Below are 22,347 nucleotides of genomic sequence, written 5' to 3' on the forward strand. Positions count from 1 at the left end.
CAATACCACTCCATAACAGTTCTCTTTTATCAAGATTTTTGTAGTCGCAGTCATATAGTGTCATATAGTTCTTTATGTTCCGACACCAACGAGACCAGCAGCTCTACACTCATCTTGCCTTGCATCTTCCTCGTCTTATTTCTTCCCGGCAGTGTAGACGCTACTTGGCGTATTTCTTCTTCGCCGTTACGTATGTGTGCTCGGCAAGACCATTTTGTGTTTGAGCGTCCCCAAGTTGTGTTTTACTGTAACTTCAGAAGCTCCAGGCACGTGAGCAAAAGCGCCAATCTCATTGGTCGGATAGTTTTTAACACAGCGCGTCAAACCCAAAAAACGAACCTGAGGCGTTTTTTTAAAAATTACGCTTTTACACGTGGCGTTTTTCGCGTCGGTGTGCACACTCACATTGGCGCCCTTTGTTTAGTCACGAGGTGTTAAACGTCGGCGAATATCGTCCCGGTGTGAACAGGCCTTTAAGCCGGGCTCAGACTACAGAGTTTTTCAATCTTAACCGACTGTGAAATCTGGTTGCATGAGGAGAATCTACACAGATTTTCTTCTTTCAAATCTCAAACCTGCACACATTACAAGATTTTAAAATCGTGTCGCATCACACACTACAAGATATTCTTAAGATTATCATGCCAGATTTAGCACCTCACGTGATCTCACGGGAAAGCGGGTGTAAATAAAATATAATGTCTCCTATATGAGGAGACATAATAAAGGCAGTCGTGTTGTTGTTGCCACATTTCGACCAGCCGTTCCTCAATCCCCGTTGTCCACCGGACCCGTACAGCTTCTTATTGTTTCGTGGTCGCAATTTAAAAAAGTTTTGTCACTTCCGTCTCCTTGTAGACTTGTCTCTCATTGGCTATTGTGGAAGTACTGACGTAATTATAGCCGTAATAAACCAGTTTAAAATCCTAAATTTCAAACATGTTTCCAGTGTCCCTGATGTGTCCGCGATCAGGTTTAAGATTTGATCTGTAAACGCCTCACATTACCAAAAAATCTGGGCCAACATCAGAACCGATGCATTGTTTTTCTCTGAATGTTGGGAGGGATAAACCGGGCATAAATCTTGCATGAAACTCCTGTAGTTTGAGCCCGACTTTAATGTCTTCTAAAAAAAATAAAGGCATTATGCACATGCTTAAACTGATGAGAACATGTAAAAACAATGCAATGGTCTTAAAACAATCAACCAATGTCCTTAAATTTGAGGAGCTCTCACAACCCGATCTCTGAGACACATTATCATCTGTGCATCCTACGTGTGTGATTGCTGACAGTTAGGGAGCATTATTTTAATGTAGTTCTGGCTAAAATTGGCACATGAAATAGCAGCTGCCTTTGATTGGTGCTGATTGCAATCTGTGCAGGTGTATGTGTGTGTGTGTGTATATATTTAACTACCGGAGGCACAGGAGGGTCCCGCCCAGCCCGACGCGCACACACATCTGAAGCCTGTTGGGTCTTCAATACACGTTCCTCCATTCGCACATGGAGAGGAGAGACAAGCGTGCTCCACTGTCAAGGGGACGAGAGGAAGAGATGCTTACTGAACAGCTCTACTATGTTTGGAGCAGAAATGACACACTTCACCTTTAATATGAACATAAGAGAGTATAGTTTATGCTGTATTTGTCGTCTTACAGAGATTCTTGGTTTGAGGCATTCAACTCCAGAACATTCTTCTTGTAAATGTATCTCTTATCAACACCTCTCAGAGATCACACGTTAACACAGACTAAAATTATCCTTTCGGAGGAGATAATTGGTGGCACAGTGAAAAAGAAGAGCTGAGCTTTGACTACAATATTCTGCAGTTTTCTTCTTATCCAGCACATCTTTGAGGTATGGTTGTATTAGGCTGTCAGGGCTGACAGAGTTTATGGTTGTGTTTTATAGCGTCAGCTCACCGATGTCACAGTTGCGGCCACGGAAGCCCTCCTGACACACACACAGGTACTCGTTCGGTTCAGTGTTGGTACAAGTACCAGCGTTCTTGCATGGCTGATGGTTACCACAATAATTCAGATCTGTAAGTGAGAGAGAAACAAAAAAAATTGCAGTTAGGGAAATCTGACAATTTATTATATTAACACTGATTCACAGGTGTGTTTTTAAAAAGCAATCAAGAATGCTTGCTCGACGTGTGAGAACCAATGAGGTTCATTCTCGTGTTACGCATCACGTTTGAGCTTCTCAAGAACCAATGAGGTTCATTCTCGTGTTACGCATCACGTTTGAGCTTCTCAAGAACCAATGAGGTTCATTCTCCTGTTACGCATCACGCTTGAGCTTCTCAAGAACCAATGAGGTTCATTCTCCTGTTACGCATCACGTTTGAGCTTCTTAAGAACCAATGAGGTTCATTCTCGTGTTACGCATCACGCTTGAGCTTCTCAAGAACCAATGAGGTTCATTCTCCTGTTACGCATCACGTTTGAGCTTCTCAAGAACCAATGAGGTTCATTCTCGTATTACGCATCACGTTTGAGCTTCACAAGAACCAATGAGGTTCATTCTCGTGTTACGCAGCACGTTTGAGCTTCTCAAGAACCAATGAGGTTCATTCTCGTATTACGCATCACGCTTGAGCTTCTCAAGAACCAATGAGGTTCATTCTCGTGTTACGCATCACGCTTGAGCTTCTCAAGAACCAATGAGGTTCATTCTCCTGTTACGCATCACGCTTGAGCTTATCAAGAACCAATGAGGTTTGTTCTCGCTCGTCAAGCAGGTTCGGTTGAGCTTCTGTCTATGTTCGCTGATCAATGTTTATATGTGAATAAAAGCCTAAATTCAATCTGTTCATCATATAAAGCGATCGAGTCTCTTCAGAAAATTTGGACTAAACCGCTCAATTCTTATGGATTAGTTTTACGATCCCTTTATAAACTTTTTGAAGCGTCAAAGTGTCAGAAAGCTCTCAGATTTCATCAAAAAAAATCTTCATTTGTGTTCTGAAGTCTTTCGGGTTTGGAACGACATGAGGATGAGTAAATAATGATAGAATTGTCAATGGTGATCGCAAAGTTTTGTATCAAACATCCACTCTTCATTATCCAATCATGAAAACGGATCAAATCAAGTCCAATCCCACATTTTTAAGGTTATGCACTGTTTAGTGAATGATGATTAATGTTGACTTAAGAAATAAGAAACTTGTGGTAAAGACAAAACCAATGCAAATTTATCATTTACATTTTCCTTGCAGCCCTCCAACCAACTGAGGACAAATTAAAACCACATGATTCAGACAGAGGAACATTTTCTTTCTCAAATGATACAAAACACATATACATAAAAACACACAGTTTTAAATGATTTGTTAGAAAAATCATTATTGATTCTTCAAAATGACTAAAAAAGCACTGATAGCTGTGTGAAAACAGCTGTGATACATCTGTTCCTCATCCCACCACTTCCAGCAATACAATATACCAACATCTGTAATATATGTGAATATATGTCTATATGTCAGTATCTCCCACTGGGAACTGTTGCTTGAAGGAAAATGATTTTTTAAACAATAATTTCAAGCTCAGATTCATGGGGTTAAACAAAATGCCAGTTTGGTCTAGACACAAATCAGGTTTGACAACCCAGACATTGTTTAAATGTAGTTTGTATCATAAATCATACAAAATTTAACCAAGAATTCCTACACAGTCATGCTTGAGGGGATGAGTTACACTCAAATGGATTGTTTCCTGAAGATTTACCCACAACACAAAAGCATGCTTAACTGGAAGAATTACAACCACAACATACAAATAGACACAAATTAAAACCAGCGCTATGATGGAAAATGATGCAGGATTGGTAGACTGGCTCCTGAGATCTTAGTTTAGTGTGTGTGTGTGTGTGTGTGTTTGGTTTATATTACATTGTGGGAACCAAATGTCCCCACAAGGATAGTAAAACCTGAGATCACCTCCATTGTGGGGACCAGCCAGCGGTCCCCAAGAGGGAAATGGGTTAATAAACATACTAAATTAGATTTTTTTGAAAATGTAAAAATGCAGAAAGTTTTCTGTGATGGGTAGGTTTAGGGGTAGGGTTAGTGTAAGGAGATAGAATATACAGTTTGTACAGTATAAAAACCATTAAGTCTATGGAGAGTCCCCATAAAGATAGTGAACCAGACGTACGTGTGTGTGTGTTTGAGAGAGAGAGAGAAGCAATGAGATCAAGCTATTATCTTTAATTCCATGACCTCAATTAATCTGTCTGCATATTAGTCCTGTGTGTGTGTGTGTGTGTATATATGTGTATGTGTGTGTGTGTGTGTGGGGGGGGGGCTATTAAAATGACATAACTATGTTTAACACTGTTGATTTACAGTAGCGACTGCTGGATTTTAAAATAGAGGCAAACTAAACTGTAGTAGTCTAAGAATCCCCACCCGATATTTTTTCCTCAACACTCGAACCGCTGAAAGTGCAATACTTGATGGTGATTGGCAAAATTTTTCCCAACGGAGGCAAAAGTCTCTGGCTATGGATTTGCCTCCGCTTCCCTTTTCTTTTCCCTTCAGAATCGCCTTAGCACAGTTTTCCTATCGGTAGATTTGGCAGGATCAGGGAAGAGCAGCAGTGGTTCTGACTTCAGTAATATTTTATAGTGTAACGAACAGTGGTGAAATTACAAACAAGAAATGCACATTCTGAGACAAGAACTAAAATAAATAACTGGGAATTTTATTAACATTAAATTATCCTTCTCCTATTTTCACCTCAAAATGTTTGGAAGCCTGTGCTTCCCTTGCCTCCCCCGATGAGACGCCACTGTTCATTTTATTAACCCATTTTATTAAGGTTTTCTTTTTTTCATTTTGATTTTTCACTTTCATTCTGCTAACTTCAACGTCAACCTGTCTCCAAAACCCTGCCCTGCAAAGACATGACAGACATGGCGTTGTCAGCAATCCTGATTGACAGGCAGACAGCGTTTCAGATAAAAAAAAATTAAGTGTTTTCCTATTTTAATGACATCTGTCAGGTTGTACTTCTGACGAGCTGCAGAGCCACTCCAGCCACTTTATTATCCTCATCTGATTTTACTTATAAACATCATAGGTCTTTTTTCGCCATTCATTTTACACTACAATTCACAAGTTTGGGATCAGTAAAAAGAATACTTTTATTCAGCAAGGATGCATTAAATTGGTCAAAAGTGACAGTAAAAAACATTAATAATGTTACAAAATATTTATATTTCAAATAAACACTATTCTTCTGAATTTTTTTTTTTTTTACGTTTTCCAGAAAAAAATATGAGGCAGCACAACTGTTTTCAACATTGATAATAATATTAAATGTTTCTTGAGAGCAGCAGCATTAGAATGATTATACAACAGGAATAAATTACAATATAAAATATAATACAATAGAAAATAGTTGTTCTAAATTGTAATAATATTTCACAATATTACTGTTTTTCATATTTTTTATCAAATAAATGCAACCTTGGTAAGCAGAAGTGATGTCTTTAAAAAATATACATTTGACTGTGACGTTAAAGCCAGCTTTTGATTTGCCAGGTCTCTAGTTTTACTAATATAAATCATAATTATGTATTTATGTGAATATCATATGGACAACAAAACCAGTCACATGGGTCAATTTTTCGAAATTGAGATCTATACATAACCTGAAAGCTGAATAAATAAGCTTTGTATTGATATATGGTTTGTTAGAATAGGACAATATTTGTCCGAGATACAACTATTTGAAAATCTGGAATCTGAGGGTGCAAAAAAATCTAAACATTGAGAAAATCTCCTTTAAAGTTGTCCATTTATGTTCACGATTGTGCTGCATTCACTCACAAAAATAAATGTTTTATATATTTAAGGTAGGAAATTTACAAAATATCTTCATGGAACATGATCTTCACTTAATATCCTAATGATTTTTGGCATAAAAGGAAAATCGATAATTTTGACCCATACAATGTATTGTTGGCTATTGCCACAAATATACCCGTGCGACTCGAGACTGTTTTTGTGATCCAGGGTCACATATGTATTCATAATTAAATCAACATTTTAATAATTAAAATGATATGTTAATTTATGTTAAAAATAAAGTTCACCGCTGTCATCAAGCTTTCAGCTGTTTTTCGGTGTTAAGTGAATGTTGTGAAATGCATCATCTCTTCCAGGGTGGAGAAGAGTGTGAGACGAGTGCTGAAACTTGCCTTTAAAAATATGCACATATATTACAGATACAAGTGTCATCCACACATGTTTTTTCCTTCCTTAATAAAGCAACTGAATGTGTTAACACATTAACTACACTGAAATGATGAGGTTAAACACAAGTAAAGATTTAAACTGATTGATGGCCCTTATAATAACAACAGACATTTATGCATACACACACACCAGCACATTTCCTTGTGTTGCAGATGTCATCTCACCTTTGTCACAGAGCAAGCCGCCCCAATTTGTGTCACACACACACTTCCAGGGCTCAGTGCAAGTGCCATGATCACACCCAGGAAACGTCTCGCACTCATCACACAGATCACCCTTCCAGCCATAATGACACCTACAGAGACAGAGAGAGGGTACAGCAGTGAGAAAGTGAGAAAAAGCCAGAAAAGCAAAACATGACATGCATCAGCGCTCTGTATTTCTGAAACCTGGGCAGACTCACTTGCATTCTCCGGGCACATTGCAGGAACCGTGGTCCACGTGACATCTCTGCTTACACACCGCTACAAAGACGCATATAGAAGGTTTATTCAGATATGATGATCAAAATGATCAGTCATTTTCATAACACTCATAATAACACAGAATTAGACAAATACAGAGACTTTGGACACGTAATCCATTGCTAAATGCAGCCAGTCATGATGTGATGCTTCTCTGACTCAACTATTGTTAACATAAGGCTAGCTCAATGTTTTGACTTAGGCTATGGTGGCAATATAGGCTCTTCCTGATCACACACCATTAGAATGTGGATATTTCTGTCTCCCTTAAAGGAACACGCCGACTTTTTGGGACTGTAGCTTATTCACCGTATCCCCCAGAGTTAGATACGTCCACACATACCCTTCTCATCTCCGTGCGTGCCGTAACCCTGTCTGCTAACCCATCGCTAGCCTAGCTTAGCACAAAGACTGGAGGTAAATGGCTCCAGCTAGCATACTGCTCCCGATAAGTGACAAAATAACGCCAACATTTTCCTATTTACATGTTGTGATTTGTATAGTCACAGCGTGTACAAATAACAAGGTCACATGAGACACAGCCGTCTTCTAACCGTATACGTACTGGGAACTATATTCTCAGAAGGCGAAGCACTGCTACTTGGGCGGAGGGATTTGCTCGCAGCGCCTGAGAAGCCCGTGGTGAGGAGCAGAGAGTTCGCTCAGAGTTGGAGTAAATCACTCCGCAGAAGTAGCAGTGCTTGGCGTTATTTTGTCACTTATTGGGAGCGGTATGCTAGCTGGAGCCATTTACTTCCAGTCTTTGTGCTAAGCTAGGCTAGCGGTGGGTGCATCAGACAGAGTTACGGCACACATGGAGATGAAAAGGGTATGTATGGACTTATCTAACTCTGGGGGATACGGTGAATAAGCTAAAGTCCCAAAAAGTCGGCGTGTTCCTTTAAGTCATTCTCTGCTGGAAAACGATTTAGCCTCTGTGGAGTGTTGGAAAAACATCTGAATAAATAATCCTGTAGCTAAAGTCGAATACGGGTTATGTGCAACAAACTTATGCTATCTTAATTATAGCTAGGTTAGCTAAGTCCATAGATATCGCCATCATAATATGATACGGCTGTTGACAGTGTGATGGACCCACTCACCTTGTCGGCACTCTGCTCCAGTCCAGCCCTCCTTACACACCTTAATCCCGTAAGGATCACAGTCAAAATGGCCGAAAAAGTCATCTCGTGCTCGACAGAGTTTGTTGCAGAGTGGGCCGTAGTAATTGGTATCACAGCGGAATCGCAGGCGGTATTCCAGATCGAACGTGTGACCGTGATGAGGGAACGACTGCCACTTCTCACCTGGGTTCAGCATTGAGGAAAGCAGCACTCGCTCTATTAATTCCTCCCGACCTGAGGGGGGTGACAGACAGAGAGAGTAAAATAAAAACTAAACATCTTTTCTCATGTTAATTTTTTCCATGGAAAAACCTGCTCCAGCAAGAGTGAGACAGGATCTTAAGTGTCACATCTAGAACAACAATGTCTTAGTAAAAACCTAAGGTAATATTGACAAACTATATATCATTTGAAAGCTTACAATCTCTAGTTTTCTCTAGTTGCTGTTTTTTCAAATAAATTGCAGAGGAGCAGTAATTTATCAATTTGCAACAAGAATATTTCATATTCATTAGGCGTGTTTAGGCCTTTATTTTGAAATAGAAATAAACATGAAAAATCATGAAAGATTGGTAGAAACCTCAGTTTGTTTTCATGCCAAGAGTTCAAAAGATAACACCAATTCAATTTTATGAGAAAAAAAGCTCTGAAAATGTTTTGAATATAAAGAAAAATATTATGAATACGGCAGCGAGCTATAACGCACATATGTGCTCTTTTTATGTTTATTAGAGGTTGAAATCAAATCAAATACTGCCAAACCACCCATATTATTTCTGAAAAGGATGTATACTTCATAAATTGTATGAAAATTATGGAAATACATGGTTCAGATCACTCAAAACTTATATGGTCAGTAAGGAAGCTGTCCAACTAGTGAAAAAGTTTGGTACTGCACCCAAATAAAATCTTACTGAAAGCTCATTTTTTGAGATATCAACCTATAAATTTGGAACACAACTTGTTTCGATTTATTTGATTTTCTTGCAGTTTTAGAGTAAAATATATTTTGTATTATATATATTTTATATAATATATATTCTATATATTTTTTTTTTTATATATAAAATATAAATAATTATATTTTTACATTGTACATTTTACATTGTCTTCTTTAAAACAGGACCAACCATATGTCTATATTCCAAAGCATTCTTGAATTACAACCATTTAAGTTTGGATAGTGATTTTCATGTCTATGAGAAAAAAGGGAGGGTGACAGTTAAAGGACTTTTCAGGATGTCCTTTTTTCTAAATCTCTAATATGCTGATTTGCCTAACAAACATTTCTTATTATCAATGTTGAAAACAGTTGTGCTGCTAAATGTTTATATTGTATACATGTTACATGTTTTTCAGGATTCTTTGATTAATAGAAAACTTCAAAGGAACAGCATTTATTTGAAAGCGTTTTCGTTTCCTATACGTTTAATACATTCTTGCTGAATAAAAGTATTAATTCCTTTCTTTTTTATCTTTTTTTTACTAACCCCAAACTAGATTAATGTCTGTTTACAGCTTCACTGTTATCACTGTGTGAAGCTGTTTGATACAATCTGTATTGTAAAAAGCGCTATATAAATAAAGGTGACTTGACTTGACTTAATGTGATACCGATCTTGAATGGTGTGTCTAATCTTTCAACTTCATTAACACAACAAATTCTGTTTATAGAGATTAACTTGTGGTGATAAGTCATAAGGGTTTTCCCTTTGACTGTTAGCCTTCCTAATCTCGAATGCTGTTACATGCATTATCTCCCACAAAGTGCTCTAAAAAGAAAGAGAAAGAAAGAAAACTGGCCTTATAGTCCAGTCATTTTAAGTCAAAATGGGGGTCAACCTTGAACAAATTGCAACAGAAGCAAACTCAACTGATTTTGTATCCTCAATATGTCCTGAGTAAGGAAAAAAAAAGTCCCGAAGAATCCCATTAGGGGAAAGTTTCGAAAAAGACCCAAATACAGCCTATTCATACGCCTATTCATTCTTTTTCTTACATGAATAGAGTAAAATTTTTAACCTTTAGAAATCACCATGAAAATTGAGTTGATTACTTACATCAAGACAAACAAAAAACGTATTAAAAGTTTTTTTAAATTGTTTGTTAACATGGACAAACGGTGCATAATCTAATTACGTATGTGCTAATTTGCATAAATACAACAGATCTAAACATTGGGTATAGCCAGGTGAAAATGTCTTGTTGAATCTTGTTGACACATAACAGTAAAATACTTAATGTTAAGGTCTGAATGGAACCCATTTAGGCTACCCATGAGCATTAATACACAGAGGCAGGAGGAAGTACTTTAGAAACCAGCCTTTATTAAAGGGGGGGTGAAATGCTATTTCATGCATACTGAGTTTTTTACACTGGTAAAGAGTTGGATTCCCATGCTAAACATGGACAAAGTTTCAAAAACTAAGTTGTATGTTTGAAGGAGTATTTTTGTTCCAAAAATACTCCTTCCGGTTTGTCACAAGTTTCGGAAAGTTTTTTTCGAGTATGGCTCTGTCTTACGTAAGATAGGGCGGAATTTCCTTATATGGGTCCTAAGGGCACTTCTCCGGTAAGATCGCGGCCGCGCGCGCACTCGTAGACTAGAGCAAGAGAGTGAAAGCAGTTCGCCATCAAAGCGCCCTGCCCGGCTTTTGGGAAGTCAATGTCACCAAAGAAGTGTGTTTTTGGTTGCCAGGGCACGACAACCCTGCACAGATTCCCAAAGAACCCAGCGTTAAGGAACCCGTGGATGGAGTTTGTTTTTTCAGAGCATAAACGGAGTTGTGTAAGACTGTTGTTCCCTGCATTTCGACGATGATTGTTTTATAAACAAAGCCCAGATCCACGGATTTGCAGATCGTCTAATGCTTAAGGATCGAGCAGTCACAAGGATAAAGGTTCGCGGTCGTGCGTTGGAACCGGACGGTGAGTAAAACTGTTTGTTGAACAAATGTCTCTGTGTGTTGTCACTAGCTTGGCGCGTTAGCACAGCTAAATAAGCTTCGCCCGCACGGCCCGCCTCCAGCCGCTCGTTTTTTTCCGGAAAGACTCGGTACAGCCTATCTTTCTGTTAAAAATTTAATAAAACAAAAGACTTTTTGGAGATATGAAGGATGCAATATTACTCTATAGGTACTCAAGATTAACAGGAGATTGAGTGAAAATGAGCATTTCACCCCCCCTTTAATGTTTAAGAGATGGGGTTTGGGGCTCAGTCCGTGGGACTGTTTCTGGGGGACGAGTCTGAGGGAAGAACAGGAGACAATGGTAAGGAGAATGCAGAAGACAAAAGGTAAGTAAAATAAAAAGTGAATCCCCAGAAACAGTCCCACAGACCCAGCCCCAAACCCCATCTCTGCAATAATAATTAATAAAGGCTGGTTTCTAAAGTACTTCTTCCTGCCTCTATGTATTAATGCTCATGGGTAGCCTAAATGTGTTCCATTCAGACCTTAACATTAAGTATTTTACTGTTATGAGTCAACAAGATTCAACAAAGACATTTTCACCTGGCTATACCCAATGTTTAGATCTGTTGTGGTATTTATGCAAATTAGCACATACGTAATAAGATTATGCACCGTTTGTCCATGTTAACAAACAATTTAAAAAAAACTTGTAATACATTTTTTGTTTGTCTTGATGTAAGTAATCAACTCAGTAATTTTCATGGTGATTTCTAAAGGTTAAAATTTTTACCCTATTCACGTAAGAAAGAGAATGAATAGGCGTATGAATAGGTTATATTTGTGTCTTTTTCGAAACTTTCCCCTAATCGGATTCTTCGGGACTTTTTTTTTCCTGACTCAGGACATATTGAGGATACAAAATCAGTTGAGTTTGCTTCTGTTGCATTTTGTTCAAACTTTTTTCATAAAATGACTGGACTATTACAGATGGGATCATCTGGGCTTAAAAACAAAGCAATGAAAACAGGGAAGAGCGAAGGTGTTCAAACATAGATAAGTTATCAGCAACTCCACGCACTTAATCAAAATAAACATATCAACCACATTCAGTGACCCCAAAAATATTTGGACCCTTAAGGCACAATTTTCGCACACACAAATCTGGACATGATGGTCTCGTCCTCTTCTGTTAATGGACTGCAGTGTAAGCACAGTCAGTTATTAGTGGTGTTGTCCATTTAAACATCATTACAATCTACTACAATCCATTAGAGATGTAAATGACTAGCAGAGCTGAACTCATGCAGAAAGCCTTGAGCACAGTTTATCTCTGACATGTTCAGGCACATACATTTACATGAACATAAGTCTGATTTCTCACTCGGCAATGTAAGATAACTATCACACAACATCCATCAAAACCATAAGAGAGGAATACATTTGGATTTAGAGGGTGGTTCAATAATAAGAGAGGGTGCACATATATATTTGTCCAGAACCAGGATTGAGCAACATTTAAAATAAAAAAAACGGCTCCCCTTCAATTTATCAGTAGGAATAGAAAAATCGAGAACCGGTTCCAAATCCCCAAGAACCGTGAATTCAATAAAACAGATTATTCAGTTTGTGTTGTTAAATAACCCTAATGTAGGATAACCTGAACCCCTAAACCCCGTGGTTTACACTGATGTTAAAATAACACTTCTTATGCTACAGTAAAACACTTTCAGAAGTTGTGGGGATGTTTTCTCATCACAAAAAGAATGTGAAACACTTAGGTTATATCATTTGAAATATATTTTAAAGATAATTTAAGTTTACTTTACACACTTTAAGCATTATCGTATCGTATATCGCATTATTTAATGAGTTATCGCATATCGCATTTTTCTTCAATATCGTGCAGCCCTAATGGCAAGCCATTTTAGCTTTTATTCATTCACAGGATGCATTTTTGATATCAATAATTAGATTTGTACTATTTAAAATGTGAATTCTTGATATTCATATAAAATATGTCTATTTCTGATTTCAGGAATTACATTTTCATTAGTACTAGTTAAAGGAGGGAGGATTAGTGGGAGCACTGGGGTGTCAGGTGTGACTGTGTGGCAATGGCAAATGGTTTACACGGCTCACGGGTCAGGTAGGACGGACCCTTAACAGAATTTAGGGATCGGCTCTGGTCCGACATTGGACTGACCAGAAGGGATTTACTGAATTGCAATTCGAAGACACTTAACATAGTCAATTAATTTGATGTATTGCCTGATATTTTTGCTTCTCAACTAATTAATCATATTTAAAATTTCAAATATACTTCCTTGCATAAAAATACATGTATGATGTTAAAATTCAGGAAAACTGATCTGCAATTTAAATTCGTTCTTCATTCAATTCTGAATGGCGCACCACCCTGGATAGAAGACGATAAAATAAATGGGAAACTGAACAACACTTTTGTCCTTGCCTCTCCCTCTCTCCTTTTCTCACACAAAGTCTATTTCAAAGACATAATGGGTCTGGACAGACTTTGCTGAAGACTGTTAAAGCTATATGGTGCTCAGATACCATATATATAAGATGGTTGTATAATAATCCAGAGCTGGAAGGAAAAACGGCTCTACTATTCCAAACTCGCGTCATTTAGACTCCTGGATCAGCCCACCTAAGCCTCACCTCACCAGAGACAAGCTGTAAATCCAATGAACGAGAGAAGGGATGGGTAAAGTAAATGAAAAGATATGTCAGGAGCTGGAGGGCAGTGAGGATGATAAATTAAGAGAGAGGAACCAAATAGGGAGAGAGATTTAGAAGAGAAGCAAAATGAAAGAAAAGAAAATTATAATAAAAGAGAATAAGAGTGCCAGAAAAAAGACAGAATGTGCATGAGAAGGAGAGTATGTGCATGCACGTTTTTCTAACAAATTAAGTTGAGTTATTTATGAAAATAAAGCGGCAATATCCAAATGATTAAAATGTATCTCAGCATTGTCTGAAGAAGCGTGCACATGTGTCTAATTTATTCATTAAAGGACATAATCGGTGCATCTGAGTGTGTGTGTGCAAAATCCAGCAACATATTTTCAGTCATGCAGCTTTTCTTCAATTATAAGGAGAAACAATCAGAAAACAACACAGGAAATGAAAGAGTCATGGAGACTGACCCTGTGCATTACTCCGTTCTCTTGTAATCCCCAGAAGACAGCGTGAGGGGTAAATACGGCTTGGCTGTCTGATGTCCTCCTTTTCATTCTTTCTTTCTCTGTGCTATTGCTACAAATCGTTTCTGTGAGGACACATTTGATCCATGGATTTTGTTTTTTAAGTCTCACACACACACACACGTATCATCATACCTGCCTCTGATGTTTCATTGTCATGATCCAGAGCCTCGATCACCAGAGAGAACGATTTCTAGACAAAGGAAAATAAACATGTCAGTGCATTTTATATTGCTACATGTCCACAAGTCATTGTGATGGATTTATTGAGTGAAAATGCAACAAAATGCAGCAAAAATGCAATATTAATTATTCAGTGCACAGCGAATTGCTGAAATAAATGTTATTTCCATTTAATCATCAGTTGCATAAAAAGTCAGATCACTTAAAAAAGTAACTACTTCTCTCCACAATAATAAGTCATTGAATTTGAGTTATTAGCAATTAATGGGTTATATTATATGCCTTCCCTTGTGAACAAGAAGTGTTTAATTGTTCTGAATGTGAACTTGTACTGCACTTTAAGTCGTAAAAGCATATATTTTTAGTACACTTAAAAATAACTACACTTATTTTGGTGTGTATTTTAAATGTGCTAAACTGCAACTTCATCATTACAAATGTAGTAATTATACAAAACAAATATATTTAAATAAATGACACAAGTTTCAATAGAAATGACATTAAAGTATATTTTGGTTCACCATTAATGCTTGTAAGGTCCTTTAACTATATTTCAAAGACAATAGAATTATGAAACGACAAAGATGTACTACTTAAGTGGGTCAAAAAAGCACTCTAAAGTTCAGCTAATTGCATTTATTATAATTGTTTTATAATTTAATCAAATACGGTCTTGCTTAAAGGTATAGCGGAGGATTTTCTTTTTCCGGGTGGATCATCAAGACTATTGGTCATCCTAAGTGTCAATCATTCTGGTGATATGTTTACGTAAAGCCGTCGTACATGCTCGTGCACATGATTCACACAATGGCGTGCGCTCAAAACACAGGTTGGGCTTCCCACTAATGCCTCAGTCGCGAAGTTTCTACTTGACAGGTAAAGTTTGGCATGCTCTTTGGAGAAATCCATTTAAAATCACTGCTAGTAAAAGTTAATGTAAGCTATGATTAGCTCGTGCATACGTTTATAGGCGCTCCCTCTTGGGAGCACGTAGAGTGTTGCGCATGTGCATTTTTTCAAAAAGTGGAGAGGGCGGTTTTTTTTCTAAATTTCGGGAAAATCCTCCGCTATACCTTTAAGTAGGAAATACTTCTTAGCAAACTTTAGGCCATTATGGTGTCGACTTGTATTGTTCCTGGTGCAAGTGTTCAAAGAGTAAACGTTTAGCGGGAGTGAGTTACGGCAGTGGATAAAAGCGGCAAAGAATGGGAAATACGGAGAGAACGCCGCGCCGGTTTGTGTTTAGTCAGAAAAACCTAGTCACATACAGGTAAGAAAGCTGTTGCCATAGTTTTCCATTTTACCATTATTTTAACCATATTTGCTGACAAATAAACGTGAATTTCTCAGTCCGGTTACACAGAGAAAGGGTAAACTTTAGGGCTGGGCAAAAAAAAAAAAGATTTTTCGATTAATCGTTTTTTAAAATGTGGTCGAATCGATTTGTTCCATATTTATTTATCTATCACCCAAAAGCCAGTATTAGTTTTCCTCCACTGTTCAAAGGTTTGCAGTCTCCATGTTACAGCTAATGCTGTGAGATTTGATGTGTTTTATCTTAAACATAAAATAACCTGATCCTGTTTGATCAAGGCATGCGACTGTTCTGACTCGTCCAATTATCAGCATCAATTTTTCATCTTGCATCAAAATCCTGTCTATTCATTGCATGCATTTGAATTATAGAGTTGGGTTCTGTTTTAATGTACCCAAGTGTACCTAAAATAAAAGGAGTTTAAGAGTTCTTTATTTCTTTTTAATAATTAACCACTTGTAAACTTATGTTCACTGTTCTTTTTTTATAAATATAGTATTTAAATTAAATCTATATTCATTGAGTCGAATCGAAATCAAAAATCGAATTGAGAATCGAAATCTACATCTAAACATTGTTCATAAACTACCGACATTGTAACAATACAAAGCGGGTTAAAAATCGGCAAAGCTTTTTTTTTACAAGGGTGTTTGTTCAAAGTATAAGCAATATAAATGCTGTAGTAAGCACCACTAAAACAGATGTGAAATATTAAATCATGGTTGTTTGCGATGTGCTCTTCATTTGGACTAGGCTGAAATTTGTGATTGGATCTCATGGTTTGAGCTCTTTTTTCCGGATACAGCTCTAAAGTCCAGTGGGGGAACAGATGGTGACTCTGAAAACAACAGAAAAACCCAGAAAACAAGAATGTCAGTAGGACTGAGACCAAGCCTGTCTGAAGTCACTCTAAATACGTACCCATCATCCCCTGACAATGAGTGCTTAAACAAATAGAGTACTTCAAACACCACTGAACAAGCGGCCATAACATCGCAACGTGATTTAAAGGGGTTTGACAAATTCATGAGAGCAGAAATAGACAGACATGGAGACAGAAAAAAACACTTTTCTTCTTCCTCTCTGTGTCTCCTAAATGAATAATTCAAAGCCACACTCTCGTTCTCCAGTGAGAGGTCCAACCCCTGCCATGCAAATGACACAGCTGCAGCATTCTGGGTAACGAAACTCTAAAAGGCAGTGTGGATGTGCAGTCACGCCTGTCTCATAAGTGTCCACCAGAGGAGAGGAGTGAAGGACGGAGGAGAAGACATGAGAGGTGTAGGAACGATTGGCAGGAGGAGTAGGGGAGCTTGATAAAAGTGGTGTTAAGGATTGAAAGAAGATGATTTAGTGATTGAATGGACATGAGATGAAGAAGAATCTTGCACTCACCCACAACCGAGCTTGAGCTTCATAATCATATTCCAGTTTTAACAGCACATAACAGGCTCACATTGCCACAGCTCAAAGGACAAAAGCTCTTCCATGTACATTTTTGTCACTAGATTGCGAGAATTAGCACTCCCATATCTATTTGCATATCCATTCTCCTCGATGGCCACTATTTTTAAACATATTTGCATGTTTAACATTCAACTACTGCTCACTTACTATTTTAAAGGTTCATTCAGTAGTTTGGTCATAATTCTGTGTTGTTGTGAAGAGTCGTCTGAATGGAGTAGTACACATAATAGTTTTTATAAAAAGTATTTTAATTTTGTATGGTGTGGGTCACCCTCCTCAATGTAGATACACTAGTGTTGTTGAAAACAAAATTGATGCTAAAACCTCTCATGTTTTTCATTGTCAGGATAAAAAACTACAAACGAAGTATAAATCAGTATGAACTTGCAGTCTTACCCTTAGACGTCCACTTTGACAGCACAGGTATGTGTTAGCTAATGCTAAGCGTCTAATAAATGTTTAGTATAATAAGCTAACCGTCATTACACAATGCAAACAGACATGTTTTACATCCTTAATGGCCCTGAGATAAGCACTGAGATAAAAACCAAATTTGCATTTTATAATTCCAGAGATGATATGTGTTGTAAAAGCACACACACTCTTGCTCGCTCAAATGAGTGATAGCTTTCCACAATTGCTCTCCACAACAGAACACTCAAAAATAACAACCAGCACTACACTCTCACACACACACACACACACACACACACACACACACACACACACACACACACACACACACACACACACACACACACACACACACACACACACACACACAGCATGCCCTTAGAGCCCTAACAAGCTTGAAACATTCACAGCACCCACACCCTTAAATAAACAACCAGAACAAAGGCAAATTTCTCAGACACACTAACACAAATGTCCAGCTACAGTGGTCCCCTCTCAGCCCCCTGCAAAGAGATAACCCAGACCACTCAAGCTCAGCGTTCGACACCCTCACACACACACACATACACAAGTCTTAGATGGATATCCAGCTCCAAACTAGCATAGACAGCCTCAAAGCCCAGACTGCCATTATCAAAAACATAACTCTCCCTACGCCACCTTTGCAACAAGTCAGTTCGTGAAATTTCTTCTCTGCTAGATATTACATGGGGTCAACTATATTATTGGAAAGTGGAAGTGTTTAGGAACAGCAGCAACTAAAGTGCTAAAGCTAAAGAGCTTGATGCATAAAATTTGCCAACGCTCTGCTGATTCAATCGCTGAAGAGTTTCAAACTTCCACTGGCTTTAATATCAGCAGAAAACTGTGCGGCGGGAGCTTCATGGAGTGGGTTTCCAGCTTCATGCAAGCCTCACTTCACTAAGTGCAATGCCAAGCGTCAGATTGTGTAAAGCACGCCGGCACTGGACTCTGAAGCAAACATGTTCTGTGGAGTGACGAATCAAGCTTCTCTGTTTGACAGTCTGATGAGTGAGTCTGGGTTTGACAGATGCCAGGAGAACGTTACCCGCCTGACTGCACTGTGCAGTAAAGTTTGGTGGAGGAGGGATAGTGGTACGGGTTTGTATTTCAGGGGTTGGGTTCCAGTAAAGGGAAAACTCAATGCTTTAGCATACCAAGACAGTTTGGAGAAGGTCCTTTTGCACAAAGCAAAATCTATAAAGACATGGTTGGATGAGTTTGGTGCAGAAGAAATTTAATGGACCGCACAGAGCCTTGACCTCAACCCCATCCAACACCTTTGAGATGAACTGGAACGGAGATTGCGAGCCATATATAGGGGTGAATTCAGGTTGATTGAGACACTTTTTGCCATTGAGATGGCTGGGAAAAAGTTCTTAAATATATACAGTGCTATGCATAAGTTTAGACACCTATGCTAAAGTTGACTAAAAAGAGGAATAAAAAATCATCTTTTGGAAATTGAGCTTAATGCCTTAATTTAAAAAATTAGGAAAAATCCAACCTTTAAGGACACCAATTTTCTTTGTGAATGAATAATGTATCGTAAATAAATAAATGTTCTTCCTTAAAACACAGGGTGCATAAGTTTGGACACCCCTATGTTAAATTCCCATAGAGCATATTTTTCCCATATCCCATTTTTTTTTTTTTTTTTTTTAGGATACTATGCATCCTGATAAAGTTCCCTTGGCCTTTGGAATTAAAATAGCCCCACATCATCACATAGCCTTCACCATACCTAGAGATTGGCATGGGGTACTTTCCATAAGATCATCTCTCAATGCAAATCAAACCAGCTATTAGGCTAACTGAAATAAAACCATGCCAATCTCTAGGTATGGTGAAGGCTATGTGATGATGTGGGGCTATTTTAATTCCAAAGGCCAAGGGAACTTTATCAGGATGCATAGTATCCTAAAAAATAAATAAAAAAAATACTTAAAAATAAAAATCTGCCTGCCTCTATGGGAATTTAACATAGGGGTGTCCAAACTTATGCACCCTGTATTTTAAGGAAGAACATTTATTTATTTATGATACATTATTCATTCACAAAGAAAATTGGTGTCCTTAAAGGTTGGATTTTTCCTAATTTTTTTAAATTAAGGCATTAAGTTCAGTTTCCAAAAGATGATTTTTTATTCCTCTTTTTAGTCAACTTTAGCATGGGTGTCTAAACTTATGCATAGCACTGTATATATATATATATACAGTACTGTGCAAAAGTCTTAGGCATGTTAATACCCCCCCCCCCCCCCCCCCCCAAAAAAAATGGTTGTAAGTCAGTTATTTAGATCTTTTGCTGTAGTGTGTCAGTAGGAAATATCAGTTTACATTTCCAAACATTCTTTTTGCCATTAATTGTAATAATCCAGTGAGATTTCTGTATGCACAAGGAGTCTGACAACAGCCGGTATGATCTGATCTCACCATCATCGAGTCCATCTGTGATTACATGAAGAAACAGAAAAAACTGAGTCAGATTAAATCCAGAAGAACTGCGGGAACGTCTCCGAGATGCTTGAAGAAACCTTCCTGGTTTCCTTCCATAACGAGAACATAACATGTTGTTCCAAACCTGAATGACTTTGAAACCAGTCAATGGGGCCACTCAATTTTACTGCATGGTAAAAAAAAACTATAAAAAAAACATCAACACTTCTTTTGTGTTCGAAGTAAATAATGATTTTTTTGGGGGGACTAACTATCCCTTTAAATGCATGGAATTGCTATAAACATACCACATCATACGTGGGTTCAGATTTTAGATGTATTATTTTAAAGCATGGTCAAATCCAAAATACAGTCGCATGTGCCGAGTCCTTATAACTGCACTGCTGATGGGAAAATAATATGTTCATGAAGAGCATTTGGATGCAATAACTATTAACTTGAGGTATATGCTGATTCGTGTTAAGCCCATCGTGTTGGTGTGTTTGTGCTGAAGTGTATGTAATGTCTGTTGTGTGCGTGGGTCTTTTCTGTTGTGTTTAGGGAGCCGCTGATACTCTCCGCTCACAGTCTGTGTTTTGGCTCTGGGAAATCCTGGCGGAAGAGATGAGGCGAAAGAACAGAGAGTTTAGGAAGTGAAGCTCTCTAAAACAAAACCACACTAACACACACCCATTACATCAGCGCTGGCCGATCTCCAGATCTTTATCTCCTATTCCTCCTTTCCTCTATTCTCTCTCTCTCTCTGAGGCTGCATCAGCACAGATCAGGCCAGCGGCCCCGTGGCAGTGCCAAGGTCAAACGCAGGCGTACACACAAACACACAGGTGAGTGAATCACACACGTGCAGGAAGGGTGTACGAGTGTCTCCTGTCACAGGTCAAGTTCAGAAATCTGCTAAATCACTGCTTCACCACACCTCTGGCTCCGGATCAGAAACTGTCATTTCCGTTCTAGCTAATTTATCTGTGATGCAAGTTTTACATCCTCATGTTATGATTAATGAGTCATAAATCACTAATCATCAGAACAGCCATAACAAGAACTTAATGTTATCTCTTTTGAGCAAATCATAAAACAATGGATGATTCTTTTGCAAACCGTACATAGAGTCAGTTACAATTAATGTCATGATTTTCAACATCCCTGGTGAAAAATAAATGTACAAAAATGTATTTTAAATAGATTTATTTTATGCGAAGTATACTACAAATGCATTTTTATTTATGTACTTAATATAAAAATCCTGCAAACATGGTATACTAAACTGATGTACTTAAAGTCTGCTAAATTGGAACAACTAATTTTGTACTTGATGCACTTTAGTGATACAGAAATAGAGCTTAACTAAAGATATCCTTAAATATGTTTGATTGTGCTAAAGTGGAACTATTGCAAGTAAACTTTAGATACACTTTAAATATCTTGCATTTAAAGACTGATATTATACAGAGATCATACTATCTTTACTAACAGTGATATTAAAACACATTTTAGGCGTAATATCAAGAAATGTGCATTGTGCAGTAAAGAATTACTCCGAATAAAGTTTAATTATAATATTTATATCAGTAAGTTTCGAGCGATATGTCAGTAAATATGTTAATTGGTTTGTAGTGTACTTAGTATGAAATACAAACATGTACTTTAAATATATTTCCATATAGGTTTCTTTCACTAGGGTTTAGAAAGCAAATTTAAACAATAATATCAAATTCAGAAAAAAATAATATCCTACGGTAACTTTGACAGCCCTAAGAAATATATTTTGGGAAAAAAAATTAAAAGGTTAATAGTTTTAATAATATGGCATGTCAAAAAAAAAAAAAAAACATGGTAGTACCATGGTATTTTTTATACTATTTTTGGTAATGTAGATCTCATCAAATATGTTATTTAGGTTAATTAAAAAAATATATTTTAAAATTGAACCATATCTTCAGAAAAAAAAGTGCTTTGCAAAATAGATTGCATAGATTATTTACTTGTTTCCCATTTAGCAGGATTAGAGGTAAAATGAAGCTTGAGCATGTTTCTAATATACAGTGTGTGCTCATCTGAACTATTGCTAACATACTGTATATAGTCATGAGTTAAGCATCATTTAAAACATTAATTTAGTTAAAGCTTTCCAGGCTTTAACTATGACAGAAAGCTATAATTATCTCTTTGCTAATGCAGTATTCTTGGAACCTGTGGGAACCATCGAAACAAGACCAAAGACGGTCCCATTGCAAAACACACACAAATACATCATGTCCTGTTTATCATCTGAGCCTGTTTCTCACACAATCATGCCTAATCACACACACACCCAAAATACATGAAATAAACTAGCAAATTAACGAAAAGACAAACATGATACACCGGAAGGTCCAGTAAACAACACAGATAAGATAAGCCTCAGAGACAAAACTCAGACCGTTTTTAGCACTCAGGACAATAGTAGCAGGAGTGTGTGTGTGTTTCTGTGCACAGGTGAGCGTTAAAGGGTA

General features: G+C 37.6%; 1 protein-coding gene across 2 annotated transcripts in view; it reads right to left on the reverse strand.

Moving 5' to 3' along the window:
- Nucleotides 1-22,347, reverse strand: part of LOC307160076 (uncharacterized protein) — a 69,269-nt gene that overhangs the window by 11,923 nt on the left and 34,999 nt on the right. For both annotated transcript variants that reach the window (XR_013821494.1, XM_079873899.1), the window contains exons 3-8: nt 14,131-14,188; nt 7,839-8,093; nt 6,675-6,735; nt 6,436-6,566; nt 1,926-2,045; nt 1,420-1,533 (exon numbers count right to left, since the gene is read on the reverse strand). Coding sequence is in view for 1 of the 2 variants with exons in the window: in XM_079873899.1 (XP_079730025.1) it covers nt 1,420-1,533; nt 1,926-2,045; nt 6,436-6,566; nt 6,675-6,735; nt 7,839-8,093; nt 14,131-14,188 (739 nt within the window). In the remaining variant the exon portion in view is untranslated. The remainder of the gene's footprint in view (nt 1-1,419; nt 1,534-1,925; nt 2,046-6,435; nt 6,567-6,674; nt 6,736-7,838; nt 8,094-14,130; nt 14,189-22,347) is intronic.

This window comes from Squalius cephalus (genome assembly GCF_949319135.1).
Source record: "Squalius cephalus genome assembly, chromosome: 6".
Lineage (NCBI taxonomy): Eukaryota > Metazoa > Chordata > Actinopteri > Cypriniformes > Leuciscidae > Squalius > Squalius cephalus.